The sequence below is a fragment of the Embiotoca jacksoni genome, unplaced genomic scaffold, assembly GCF_022577435.1.
Source record: "Embiotoca jacksoni isolate LCO1_2020_lvr unplaced genomic scaffold, fEmbJac1.0.p SCAF_5, whole genome shotgun sequence".
NCBI lineage: Eukaryota > Metazoa > Chordata > Actinopteri > Embiotocidae > Embiotoca > Embiotoca jacksoni.
In genome coordinates, this window is record NW_027185403.1 from 7,973,688 (window position 1) to 7,988,754 (window position 15,067).

Below are 15,067 nucleotides of genomic sequence, written 5' to 3' on the forward strand. Positions count from 1 at the left end.
GTAAATGCACAACATATGATGACATCTTGGGTTAACATCTGTCCTGGCTCTCTGGTTTGTCACCTGCACATTATGCTCGCTGTCTCTCATTAGATGTTATCTCAAAGGAAAATATAACGTCATTGAAAGCCACTGGGAAAGACTGAGAGAGAACAACTGCCTTTCTATTCCCTTGAGATACTGAGATTAAGAGCTTCGTACAGTGTGCCTGTGAAAACACACTGCATAACTGACATGACAGTTGTGAAGTTTTCCTCGTGGCCTTTGAGAGTCCTTGGCGGTGTTTTACCATATCACTCATGGCAAAGTGACAGACCAGATAATCTCACTTCCGACACACGGACCACAGCACATTTGCGCTTGTAGGAAATTCATGTGCACTTTACAAACACTGGATATGCAGGGCTTTCTGGTTGAGCAGGTACGTGCGATTATAACCCATTCTGCCCATCTGAGACGAGGCTGACTGGAAGAGGCAGCTGATTCAGGCTTGGGGCAAAAGGGATTTTCTCACAAAGGTCTCACTGCCATTATCATCATCATCATCATCACATTCTTTTCTTTCTCAATCATCGTCATCTTCACAATCTGTCTCTCATTGTATACTTCAACAGTGTGACTGTCAGCTGTTTTCGTTTCCTTCTCCTTACACATAATACAGTTTAATTAGACTGAACTTTTCTTTTGAGACTCATTTCACTTAGTTATATCCCATAATCCTCCAAAACATTTGGTGCTGATAATTAACTAAATCAGTATTGCTGAAAGCCGGTCTGAAATGAAATAAAATCAGACATAAAAATAAGCTAAAGTGTTAGACCTTTTGCTTGCGTGCCAAGAGTTAGATGAGTGTCATGTCTATACAATAAATATGTAACAGGAGCCAGTTATCTTAGCTTAGCATTAGGACTGGAAAGGTGGAAACAGCATTTAGTCCTAAATACATGTATCTAATATAATAGAGTTTATATATATTCTCATTCGTCTCTACGGAAGAGCGCAAATAAGCATATTTGATAAAGTCTTGTGCTATGTTGCTAAGGACAAAAAGAGCATATTAGTTTTCTATAAAATTTGAAAATCAAATTTTTGCACATGTCAACTGAAGCCTAACCTGTGGCTTTGCTGGGGACTTGTTGGGTAGAAGCAAAGGCTTGTCATTTAAATCTTGCGCAATGATGAGAGAATCACCCTGAGTGTCGACACTGTAGAATCGCTATAGCTCATCGTTCTGTTTCCTGTCTGCACTTTTTTCTTTTCTGCCACTTCTGAGCTCTCATTCTTGCTCTTTTACTATGTCAACTGTCACCCTCTCCTCATTCCTTCCATCACCCTGACCTTCATCATCTTATCCTCAACTTCTTCTTTCTGCCTTTCTTTTTAATTGCTAAGACTAAATAACAGTGACACTAAGAGTCCTGTCTGTAAGACTTAGGGCTGTCCTACCTCTCAGTTTAAATTTAACAGGTTTTATTGTGACAGCTGCTGAAAGATACAAAGCAGATATGACAGAGGAGCTCTGGTTACCATTGCGAATAGCAGCCCAATTTGAAATGACATTTTATCTGATCCTTCATAATTAAAGGTCTACAAATTAATCTAGAATCTCTTTGGTCTGTGTTTGTCATCTCTGAGCCTCATGTTGCTATGCACGTCATCTTTTTTAAACCTTTAGCCACACAACGGGAAGAATAATCTGGTATGATTGACGCTTTGTGAGCTAAAAGCTTTACATTTGTCAGCTTCTTGTAAACCTCCGGAGAAGTTCATCTGAGCTCATGGAGGACAGAAATGAGAGTGGGTTCTGTGCGAGTGTGATAAGGTTATGAGCTACTCAGTTAGTTGATTTATTTTTGGGTGAGAGGATTCAGAGGCAGTGAACGAGTAATTTCTATAAGCAAGTGGGCCTGGTGCTGTCAGCAGCAGGGCAAAATGCACAGAGAAGCACAGGTCAAGGTGTGTGTCAGAGTTTAACTTGAGGTGCTGCTTCCTGCTGGAGGTAATCTTAATACAAAATGTATATATAATTTGTGGCACAACGAGCCACAGATATAAGGCATCTGGGATTCAAAGTGACATTAACTGCAGTATAGTCTTGCTTATCCGAACAGGTCTTGGCATGGCTTTAACTCAGTCTGCCCCCAATACACTTCTCCATTTACTTAGCTTTTGGAATGAAAGCGTTGTTCTTGCAGAAACCTAATTTTTTCAGTAGTTATTGGGTGTTTTAATAGCTATGTAAATTATGGTTTTCCTGTGCTCTGGACTTCAGGGAACAAATGTTTGAAATTCACTTGCGATACATGAGCAGGTAGAAGAAAATAGCAGATTTGGAGTTATAAAGGAAAACAGCAGTTTTATGTTTGCTGCTGTTTCGGCAGCACTGAATGTGATTGTAGATAATACCAAGTGGAGACCTGTTTGATACAGTGAGATTTCTACCTTGAGCGTTTTATCTTGGCCACCACAGTGTGACCCCCCCCTCTACCGGACCCTGCAGGAATTTAGATGTAGAACAAAAAAAGACCCCGACTCCCCATCAGCCCGGGCTGCAGTCGGCATCATGCCCTCAGATAAATGTAGACAGACTTCCACACAATAACACGCTCCCCTCCTCTCTTTCTCAGCGGCAGTGGCCAAAGACAAGACAGAGTGTCTCTATTAGTATCAAAGCAGCTCTGTCCACACTGACAGATGAGTTTGCTTCCTTCAAGGTGGGCGAAGTGATTTACTCTATCTCCTTTGCCTTATCTAATTGGTCCGACCATGTCCTGGAAGCAGGCCAGTAAATCATGTCACTATCATGTATTTATAGATCAGGTCATGTAACTCTAGTGCTGATGGCAGCTACATAACATCTATATATGACACTTGTTACCATGCCAGCTGCTGGCAGGATGCCCAAAAAAATTAGGTGGACTCTGCAGCAAAGTGAGCATGAGGAAGATAAGAGGGAGGGAAGAAATGTGAGCGGTATATATGATAAAAACAGGAAAATAAAGTGTGATTATAACTGCACACATAGAGATTCTGACATCGTTACACATATTTGTTTTGACACTGTGACATGTTACAACACTACAGACAAACATGCAGGGAGTCAAAGTTTCCCCATCTCCAGCAGACATAAAGAAATGTAAATCTTAGGGGATGACAGCTCAAATGCAAAATCACATAACCTTAGCTGTGGCTGAGCTTCACTGCTGTGCATTCCTGATTTGGCCAGACACTAAAGTTATAGTGCGGGAAACCACTCTGGACAGTGTCTGCGATGGGCTCGCTGTAAATGGGAGAGACACATTCCCTGCGTTCCTGCAATTCTGCGTGGTTGGCTTTCTGCCGCTGATATCTGGAACAGACATTCCTCTCTTTATGACTCCATGGGGAGCTGAACTTCCTCTGCGTAACCTTAGCTAAACAGAAACTCTCAGGGATAGTCTTGCAGATCAGTGACGCCAGAATTGGTCAGATAAAGTTCAGTGTATGTGCAGTCAATTAGAGTTTGATGGCTTTTCATGTTAAAAACATCTACATTATGTCTGCACCTGTCATCTGAGTGAACCTAGTCTCTTCTGTGGTTTCCATAATTATAAAGCATTCCATGCAAACTAAAAGATCTAATGACTTAGTCGGACCTTTGGCTTAATACACACCACAATTAAACAGTGAAATCAAAGTTCTGACAGAAATCAGGATTTTGTCAGAATTATTTTGTGAAAGAAAGCAGTCACCTCCAGAGCTGAACAAATAAAAGCACACAATAGACATCTTATTTCTCTGATATCTTCTCACTTTGGGTTATAGAACAGCTAGTCCCAGTAATGGAAGAAAAAAGTAACTGCATTGGCTTAAAGGCTTTTATAAGCACTGACGACTGCAGTCCTCCACATGGAAATCTCTAAATAAGGTGCAGAGGTGCCTGGAAAACACCTAATACCGGCAAATACAGAGAAAACTTTGTGTGTGTGTGTGTGTGTGTGTGTGTGTGTGTGTGTGTGTGTGTGTGTGTGTGTGTGTGTGTGTGTGTTTGTTTGCATAGTCTATGTGGAGGGAGTTGTATAATTTTTAAGTGAATTAGAAAGTGCTATTTACTCTGACAGAGAAATGCTATTTTTGAGAAACGGGATCTCTGTCTTTAGTACAATGTGTGCATGTCATATCATGGAGTCTCTCTGAATATATGGACGTGTTTGTACTCTATGCATGACCTCAGACACATATGTGGCTGTTTCTCTGTGGAGCTTTAGTGGACAGGGTGCTGGCGGCTGCTGTCACCACCATACTGGCCAGAGAGGATAGGTGATGTGTCCCTTTTTAGAAGCCATAAAAGAAGCCCTGCATGCTATTAAGCATGCATCAGCGCCCTCCTTTCTCATCGGCTTTAAGAGCGGGACGTTGGAGCACAGCGCCGTTAACCTGTGTTCTCAATCTCGCTGTCACGTGAAATGAACAAGCTCAGAGATAACTTAAGTTTGCAAAGTCGGTTCACAGTCTTACTGTACTGCAACTCCTCTTCTTTTAGCTCCGGAGGCAGAATCATATCCAAAATCTTATTGTACTCAACCCTCAATACTGGTTGACTGCTAGAGGTCCAATTGCCCTCACCAGAGATCATGGTTCACCTGTAGTCCAGAGTTCAAACTGTGCAGAAATATATCCCTGAACTGCTGAATATGGGAGGCACAACCATTGTTTTTACATTTTGTGCCAAAAATAAGGGTTGCACTTTCTAAAGAGACTGACTCTTATTTTCTGTTTCACAACACACAGCTTGGACCTGTAGATAAGAATCTCCAGGGAAGATACTGTACTAAGTCTGAGTTGAATGAAGTCGAAGCTCAAAATCCCTCTCGGATTGATAGCATCATAATTTAATACTCTATTTTTAAAAAGATGTCTCTCTCTAAAAGTCTCCTCTAAAAATAAGCGACAGGTATTGATAGCATGAGAAATACAAACGGAGACAACCTGCTGTGTCAGATCTAGGTTAGCCTGGGCCTTTTCTGTGTTTTTTTACACCTATTTTCTTACAATAAATGGAGCGAGAGCAGAAAGAAAGAGTGTGAAGACTTGTTTTGAAGTTTTCAAATTTAATTTCTTAATTTAAATTAATATTAAGATACTGTATATTACAATACCTTGATAGGACAAAACAAGTTAACAAACATGTCTTTTAAAATTTCAATACATTTTAAAGCCATAAATATTTAAAATATTTTTGCGTCGTTAAGGCTTTTTGAAAAGAATTCAACAGAATACTTGTCGATATTCCTGTTTTATCAACACTTTACTCCCTTATTTCACTTGCTCGTCTCTCCTTGATTTCATAATTGTGTACTAAACCAACAGACTGACTGACCTTCAAAGAGAAGTAATTTTTCTCTGTCACTGTAATAGGATTGCTTCAATGTGCAGCCTTGTGGCGGAAGGATAAGAAACACTGCTTCAGTGACTTGAAAGAAAGAAAAAAAGATAACAAAATTTATGAGTTGATGTTAAACAGAGTGTGATTGTAAAGCAGATTGGCAAGATTGGTCTTTCAAGTAGCTCTGCATATTATGGCCTGCATCCAGTTTTGGTCATTTTCTGCAATAAACACCCAGTGCCATTGAACTCCTCAGCTCTCGGATGAAAGACAAATGATGTGTTTTACATTTCAAGCAGTTGCAGCAGTGAAGCTGCTAAAAGGGAGGGCAGGTGCCTTGGAGCCAAAACTGAAGTGGACAGAGCTACTGCCTTCCAAAAATGAAAAGTGGCCTTCTCCATAATGAGAATCTATGACCAGAAGTAACAGTCACCAAGATGCTAAATGTACGAATCCAAAATCATTCTAAGATCAGACGTAAAGGCGCAAAATAGTGGATTTTAAGTTTCAATCATTCAGGCTCAGACACACTTCCATCAATCGAGCTTTACTTTCATTAGCATTTTGCTAATGTGAGTCCAACAGTCAATCTCCTATTAGCTCTATTTTGGTCTCCACTAATTGCTGATGGATATATTTATCTCTTCAGCTGTTATATGTTACACTATGTACACCGGTTAGTTGCTACTCATGTGCATTTGCTGTTTGGTGCTGCATAGTCAGTTTATCAGGGCTTTTTTTCTGACCAACAGTGACCAAAAAGAAGCTGAAAAGCTCCAAAGAGCTGTGAGAAATAATTATAAAAAAAAATAAATAAAACTTATAGGCAAAGCTTTCTGTAAAATTGCATGAAATTCCGTCTTCAACATTCAGATTAGAAGAGTTGATTCAGTGATTGCACCTCAGAGAATACTAACCACTGGGCTATTTTAAGTCTGGGGATGAATTAGAAGTCCTTGTTGTCTTCGGGCCAGTGAAGACGTGCTGTTCAGCTCACACTGGTGTCATTAGTTCAAACTAAGTATCTACCCAATGGCGACACGTTGTTCCTGCCTGGCAGCCTCACAACAGCACGCGGAATTCATCACGCAGACAGCACACACAAAAAGGAAGTGTGCGCACAAAAGCCAAAACAGACAGTGACTCAGTGTGCCTCCGTGTGTGTACGTGTGTATACACAAACACCACACTTCTGTTTATGAGTATGGGGGGAAGAAATGTAGAAGATGGATGCTGACATTCCAGATTCAGTGAAAATATTCCTGTTATGCTTTGTTGTCCTGTCCATTGTCCCGAAGCCAAAATAGATTGTAGAAGAGCCAGGCACTTGCGATTCAATAATCTGAGTGAAAAAGCTCTTGAATGATTGAAATTAGTCAATGTCATCAAGCTTTTGCAATTTTACAAATCTCCGAGACAGTAAAATGTAATTTCTAAATCATGTCTCACAATAGTGTTCACAGACTGCATGTGTCATCAGTTTCCTCCAACAGAGCCCCTCCCTTTCCTTCACATGAACGCGATCTGTGCCATGGATTGTTGCAGATTACTACCAAGAAGTGCTTACTCATCAGATATCGCAGGCAAATAATGTGACACGATATGAAAGGTTGGAGTGGAAATGCTTGGAAGCTGGTGGAAAATAACATCAGCATAGCCAGATGACTTTCCACTGTTGATTAAAGTGTAAATCCTCTTATGAAGAGGTGTGTTGCTGCCAGCCATGTGACTATAATACATTAACACTAATGCGTTTATTATCTGACATGCAACACAACAAACAATGCTATATATATGCATGCAGGGTTACTGTAACAAAAGGTCAAACTTTTTAAGAAGACACACAGCATGCAAAAAACTAATTCTTGCATGGATGAATTCTGTCTCAGTAACCGCAGAGATCCAAAAAGTTGTATTTATCAGCTGCTTAGTTAAAATTATTTTCTTTGAGTGTCAAAAGTGTCAGAGGCTCAGCTAAGCTTTGCAATGCTGTCAGCTTCTTACAGCTTTACCCTAAAATACACACAAGCCTTAAAGTGCTTGAATTCCAGTTTTAAGCTTTGTAACAGGCAAAAAAAAAAAAAAAAAAAAGAGGTGGCAAAAAAGCAGATGAAAAAGAAGCAGAGTATGGCTCCAAATATTTTGTGCTGATATTCAGTGTTTTTGAAGTGGACCATTTTCATTTAAAGCAGGATTTGCTCTGAAATTTTATCCTTAAGAGTGTGAACAATACCCTAAAACAATATTTAGCCCACAGGACACTAAAACTCCCAAGATCAGGAAATTCTGTAAGGCTTGCAGACCAATACACGTATCACATACAGTATTTCATAGGAGAAAATTATTTACAATAAATGTTACTGAATAAGTAACGTATACTGTGTAAGTTACAGAGAAAACACAATTGAATTGCAGACTTAACAGGTAGTTTTTATGTAGCTATACTGAATTTTCAACATTACAAATTGAATTACACAACTTGAATAACAGACAAAAACAATCGCAGATTTAAACAAATAATGTCCTTTGAATGAGGTGTTGTTGATTCAGTTCAGTAAATCATATGAACCATTTATATAGAAGTGACAGTCGGTATCAATCTATAGCTGCCTGAACTGAAAAAAGTGAGCAAGTAAACCCTGCTCTCACTCTACGGTAGCGAAGTGAGAAGAGGCATCAATTCATAATGAATAAATTGAATGGATAAATTTGTACATGCTTTCAAGCATAAACATAAACCTCAGAGATGAGCAATGTCGGTTATTTCCCTCTGTGCGATGTATTTTATCACTGCTGACACCGAAGCTCTTAAAAGCATCCCACTTTCTCTCAGCATAAGTTGTGCATATGCATGATGCAGTGGCTGCAAGTCATTTGATAGCTTTTTTTTTTCTTCTTTTTTTTTCTTTCATAACCCACAAAATTTTATGATGCGCTGGCGTGACATACTTTCACAACACATGCATGATGCATTGACAGCACGTGCTTGTGTGCATAGTGAAGTATAAGACACACATTGATGCATACTTCCTGATAGGCACGGTAATGCACGTAGGCAGAGAAGAGGCGCGCAGAGACACTAAAAGCTTTCTACTACATCCTTCGTGATTTCATCAGCATGACCAAGTGAGCTCCAGCTCACACTGTTCTCCAGATAGAGCCATGATTTCTAATGGCATCCTACACTCAGCTCTCAATCAGGCCTCACACGTGTGTCCTTGCAGCATCTGCTTTGACACACATGCGAACCAGCTGAACCACATGTGCTTGCAGGTGCACACACACACACACACACACACACACACACACACACACACACAGACACCTGTAAATGCTGCAACATATTTGAAAGCAATCATATACCCTTACTCAAACAAACACACTGGAGGGCTGTGATTTTCCCTCTCAACATGCTGCTGCAGTGTATGTGGGTTTGTGGGCGACCGAGGGCGGACAGGAGTGGTGTTACCTAAAACAAGACAGCCTGGCCGGGGGCCAAATGAGGGAGAGGGAGGAGAGAGAAAACAGAGTGACAGAAAGCAGGTGGGAGGGATGATGTTTGTCTGCCTGTAGGCGTAGCAGAAAATGAGAGAAATATGTGTGAGAAGACAGTGATGGCGAAAGTGTGTGTATGAGGGAAAAATAAAGAGATATTTGTGAATGTGTGAGAAATAAAGATTTGGGGTGCATACATTCAGTTTGAGTACTTTACATTGCAGCCTTTTAATTTCCTCTTAAAACCGTTTGAGTCCATGTTTGGCATACAATCAGATTAGTGTGTATTTTGTGTATTTGCCTGCTTCTGTCTGTGTGATAAGAGAGTCCTAAAGTACTGATGTGGTTGCGAGTGCAGATATGATAAAATGCAGAAGAATTTGTACTGCGTGCTTCTACTCATGCACACACACACACAAGCTCGCCTTTGGATTTAGCAAAGCAAAGGGGGTGTAAATACAGCAGGAGTGGAGTCAGCAGCAGGAGCTGACATGATGCACCCATTGCACGGAAAAAAAAAAGTTACACAGTGGCTTAAGGAGCTTAGATGGGGGAAAGCAGAAGATATGATGGGCGAGGGGTTTGAAAGAAGAAAACAGTGGGGATAAAGGAAAAGAAGCAGGGCTGGAGGGACTAAAGGGAAAGAAGAGAGGGGAGAAAGGGCGGAGAGGAAAGTGTAAGGGGGGGGAGGAGGTTGGTGTCAGTATGATATGACGTGCGTCTTACTAAACAGGAATTAATGCAATAATCGCCTGGAAATGTTTTGCATATTTCTTCATTCTTCAGATGTACATAACTGACTATCATCTTGCACAACTATGTGTGAGACCTGAAGATCTGTCAAGACCTCAGTGACAGACACATACAAGTGGCACAAAAAAAGAAATCGCCCTGCAGTAGGGTTAGTGCACATGTGATTGTTGCCACGACAGTTGCAGATCCGGAGTCTTTAAGTTTATCTGCCGCTTATTGCGGGTGTCGCCCTCAGTGTCATAAATGTCAGCTCTGCCATAGGCTTTGCAGCCATGTCAGCTCATTAGTACTCGATGCTAAAGCACACACACTTCAAATCCTCAAGAGCCTGAGAGTCAGTAAATGAAGTGCCAGGAATGCAGTTGAGAAGACGAAGAAGACTCATTCTTGTGATGTGATTCATTTATCCTCATTTATCCACATTTCTCCATTTCCCTGCTGTCTTTGCCCCGTTTCTTCTCCGTCGGCTCCTTGCTGTTTTTCCTCTTTTCTCAGCCTCTTTTTTTTTTTTTTTACCATGGAGTGGTCGTGGGGGGTGGGGTGAGGTCCTACCCCCCTCGATATATGAAAAGTGGGCATTCAAAATGACAGGAGCCATATTATGATCTACAATATTACTGCTCTTGATGAACACATCTGGTTGCGTGAAAGAGGCTGGAGGATGAATTAAATTTCACTCAGTCCCTCGCCTTTTAAAAACTGGGTCTGTGCTGTCATTGATTTATGACTCCACTGTCACTGTGAGACATCCAGGTTGTGTCTGCGTTGTAGGTCTAAGTGCTTCTATAATCACCGGTGGCGACTCTTTTCACCGGAGTGCACATGACAGTCTGTGGAGCTCCATGTCCTGAGTGTGTTACACTGAACACCCAACATGTAGCTGCTGGATAAAAGTTTGATTCCGAAAAATGGAAAGAAACACGTCTACATACAATAATAAAAAGAAAATAAAAGCCTCGTTTTTACAAAAACAATACAGTGTGTCATTGTGCATGGTATAGTTTTATTTTAATGTTAATAAAATTTAATCTTAGCTCAGCATAACAACTGGAACACGTAGCAAAGTCTGCCTACGAGCATCTCTATCGCTCACTAATTCAAATCAGCAACGTGCCCTTTTTTTTTTAACGTTCGGTCCTGTGACTACTACTTGGTGGTTGCCTGGCAACTGCTCCGGGCCCACAAACAAGTCTCCACGCTAAACTGAGCTAACTGGCTCATGCCTCCAGCTACATATTTACTGTGGAGTGATGTTCTGCAGCGTCACATTGCGCTTAAGGCCCTCCAGGCCGCGGTGATTCGGCGTGATGGCCTACTGTACTGAGAGCAATCCTCCTCATCTAACTCTCAGCAAGAACAAGAGCATTTCCAAAACGTCCTGTAACACGTGCAGTAAATGGTGACATGAATCTGACGTGCTGTAGCTTTATGATCTTTGCATTTATACATGAACATTACCCTTAGGCCGTGACTGGTCATGACTGATGCGGTAAACGTTTCACTGCAGTGTAGCAATTTACACTTTTTCCACCTTCCAGTGTTACGTCACGCACGGAAGACTAAAAATCCTGTTCCTTTAGTTTCTTGATTTCATGTCTCAGCCATTGAGGCTGCCAAAAATGCCAATGAGCCTGCAATAGACACTTCCAAAGCAGCAGGTGATGAGATATTCACTTCTGCAACTGAGTGTATCTTAGTGAGGAGTGCTTTCAGTGTATCCGATTGTGTGAAAACAAAAATCTAAAGGGTACCTTTAAGCTGCAGTCTTTTAAGCATATCAAAGTGAAATACTATTGCTGAGGTCTGCCAATTATACAACACCAATTTCTATGCTTCTGAGCAAAGAGCTCTGCTTAACAGCTGCCTGGGGAATTAACTCACTTCCCTGCAGTTTCAGCTGTGCCACATTCTGTCTTTAACAGTGCTGGCACTTGTTGGCATTTTCGCTCCTGAAATATTCACCTTTCTTGCCTGAGGGGAGCTTACCTTTCTCCTTAATGTGAGAAAAATCATTTAGTGACAGTGTCGCTCCCAGGGTACACAGCAGACAGAGGAAATAATGTGAATGGTAATCCAGGAGTCAAAGATCAAACAGAGTGTGATGGGGGTCAAACAGGCAACTGAGTGCAATTATTTAGTGGTATTGACTAACCAGCTTTAAGAGCTGACTGGGGCATTTCAGTCATAAGAGCACGAGTTGCATACAATTAAAAACTCCAATAATGTTCCATGAATATTAGTCCTGGTCAGAAAAATAAAGAGGAAAAAGAGTGAAGGACACACACCACTTTTTGACCCACATCCTATGATTAGCGGAGCACATATAGGACTTCCTCTCCTCTGCTTGCCATGAGTGAGAAGGAGATTATAAGTTAGCTGCTACTGCCACTGGTGAGCTGAGCTGGGGCTTGGAATAGGGTTGGACTCCTCCTAGATTTGGAGTAGATTTGGGATTTCAAAGTCAAGAAAGTTCAAAGCCTTGGCTAGAGAACATTCAAAAGAACCACAGCCAGCCATGAAGTGGAGAGGGTGGGGGTGGGGGGTCAGCAAAGTACTTAGAGTAAACTCTCTTACAGCCTGAAGAGAACGAGGTGGCCAGCACTGGTGAAAATAAACCCCACGTCCATGTGGGTTAAGTCAGCGAGAGGTGCTGAGCAGGAATTTTTTTGCTGGCATGTTGGTGCACAACTGAAGGTGGCAGCCAAAGTTTTGGTAGCGCAAATATACAGGATGTGAGATTTCATTTCTACTGAAATAAAATGGATGTTTTAAGGTGTTGTTGTGCTCACCTCACCACACCACCTTGATGAGATGGATTTTTGTTGCACATGGGATGATAACAATGTCTCTTGAAACGTTGCTAACATATTCTTACACCCACTCTTTTGTACTGTAGGGTGACAAAGACCAAATGTGAGACCATTAGAATACATCCCTTTTTTTCTTTGTGTAATGGAACATCTGCCTACTAAAACTACACATACCTCTCTCCACTGCTGAGGTATTCATTTCTTTCTGTGTGATGCACAATGCCAGTCATTTGACAAAATCAAACCATGGAAACAGCCGTGCACCCTCTGGACTGAAAACATCGAAGGAATGTCCTTAATCTACGTGACTGCAGAGATTTACAATCAGAGTTCATTTGTACAAATGATAATGTCTTGAAGTATATTTACTGAAAAAAAAAAAAGTAGATAATCATAATGATATAGTATACAAAGTAGCCTCTGTCATTGAAAGAACAGTGTCTTTAATTTTCCACCATTTTCAACAATCTCAAGCAGACAACAGGTTGAATATGTTAATGTTTTAATCCCTCACTTATACTTAAAGGATGTATATTTCAGTCTGTGTAAAATTGTCCTTGCAATAAACATGAATGCAGCTCTGTATTGCATCTGTGCTGTATTGAAACTTTTTTTTATGTTGTTTTGGCCAGGTCTGTCTTGTAATAGAGGTTTTTCATCTAAAATACATTTTAGTTAAATAAGTACATAATAAAAAGAATTAAAGGATGCTGCTAGAAGTACAAACACACAAAAGACAGACAAAAATACAATATATGCGCAACTCATACTCATGCTAAAAGTTTTTAGGCCAGCTGATGCCGGCCGACTGCTTTAGGCCTTTAGTGTAGGAATTAGCTCCAGCTAGTGCCTTCCTCTGTTGTTTTTCACCCTGATTCAGCAATCCTGGTCTTTACGCAGAGCCCCTGAAAGCTCAGTGGCCACAGGGAATGCCAGCTCATCGACTATTATAATGACGGCCCTCCCTATTGGTCTCCATCTCTCTCTGCCCTTCTCACCAGCACACCATCCCAATTGTCTCTCTCCCTCTCCTCTCCCGCTCTCTGTTTGTGATCTGTCTTTCTTTCCTTCTTGCGGAACAATGCCTGGTGTGTATGATGCAATTTTGGTGGTACTGAAAGTTCAGAGTCAACAGAAATGCACACTCCCAAGGCAGGAATGGATGGATTAAAGATTTAGATTTTTTTTAGCAAACTGCAAACAAATTCATCATCATGAATGCAGCCTATGTATGACAATCTCTTTGTTAGGATGGGAATAGCTTCAAAACTTAGCAGTAAATCATTGTTTTTTTTCCCATCAAACTGGTAGCAAGTTGTGACTTACCGTTCTCCACTAACAGACGACCAGCAAAATAAAATAGGGGCAGCACACAGAAATTGTTGGTGACGACCTTATCGCATGCTTTGTAAACTACAGGATATGAAGGACCAACCTTGAGCTTGTCGAAGCGTTCGGTGAGCGAGGACACTTGGTGCTCTCTGTGACGCCCCACCAACTTGCAGAGGGCACAGATGAGCTGGTCGTCCACCAAGCAGTACATGTTGACCTTCTCGTTCTCGTGCTCCAGGCAGGTCAGGCCACGGATGTGGGTGTCCGGCACCGGCTCCACTAGGCGGTGGCTGGTGAAGGGCTTCTTGTTCGGGTGCGTTGCACGTAGGCAGCGGTCACAGTACGATACCTCACAGGTGACGCATGTCTTGACAGCCTCGCGAGGAGGATCCTGCTCGCAGAACTGACAGCTGATGCGTGGATCCATTTTAGCCACAACAGCTGGGCTGTGGTTAGCGTTGGTGTGGTTGACGTGATTGGCGTGATTGGTGTGGTTGCCGTGCGAGTGGGAGTGGCTTGAAGTGGCTGGGCTGCCACGGGCACTGCCTCCACTCGTGCCACCACCACCACCACCGCCAATCGTTCCAGCTATTGTTCCGCTAATGGTGGCGGTGTAGGGCCGCTGCGGCTGCAGACGCCGGCTCTCAGTGGGGGAATTGGGGCCGCTAAGGGAGGCCTTTTGAAAGCGGTCAATGATGTTCTGCAGCGTCACATTGCGCTTAAGGCCCTCCAGGCCGCGGTGATTCAGCGTGATGACGTAACGACAAGTGGGGCACTGAAAGGCAGAGATGGATTCGAGGGGTTTGCTGGTGGAACAGTGAGACACCAGGATGCGGTGGGCACAGTTAAAGCACAAGCTGTGGGCACAGGGCAAGAGCAGGGGATCTTCAAACAACTCCAGACAGATCGGGCAGGTCAGCTCGGACTCCAGTGTTTCCATCTTCAGTTGAACCAATCTAAAGGTGACATCAAATCCCACGTAAGCTGGCCAATTACCTGTGAGAAAAAAAGAGAAGATATGCATTTACTGTTAAGTAAGTCATCAGTTTGCACCCATTTCTGATTTTAACTGAATGAGCTGTGAGATACTGGTCTCAGGTAGGATGGACTGGCCTGTGCAGATTTAGCTGAAACATCCCTAACACACACATTTTCTTGTACTGTTATAAAAGAGCTGCTCAGCTTGCTCAACCTCTTTGTTGCAGCCTTTAATACAGGATTCCTTTTGCAGAGCCATATGAGAAGAGGAATGAGATAGAGGTTGGCCGAATGGTAGGGAAGAAGTAAAGATCAATAGAGTGAAGATAATAGC

General features: G+C 42.0%; 1 protein-coding gene across 4 annotated transcripts in view; it reads right to left on the bottom strand.

The window, feature by feature from the left end:
- Positions 1 to 15,067, bottom strand: part of mid2 (midline 2) — a 144,734-nt gene that overhangs the window by 57,002 nt on the left and 72,665 nt on the right. For all 4 annotated transcript variants that reach the window (XM_069170436.1, XM_069170437.1, XM_069170433.1 and 1 more), the window contains one exon: positions 13,859 to 14,751. In XM_069170436.1, coding sequence (XP_069026537.1) covers positions 13,859 to 14,695 — 837 coding nt within the window. In that variant the 5' untranslated portion in view covers positions 14,696 to 14,751. The remainder of the gene's footprint in view (positions 1 to 13,858; positions 14,752 to 15,067) is intronic.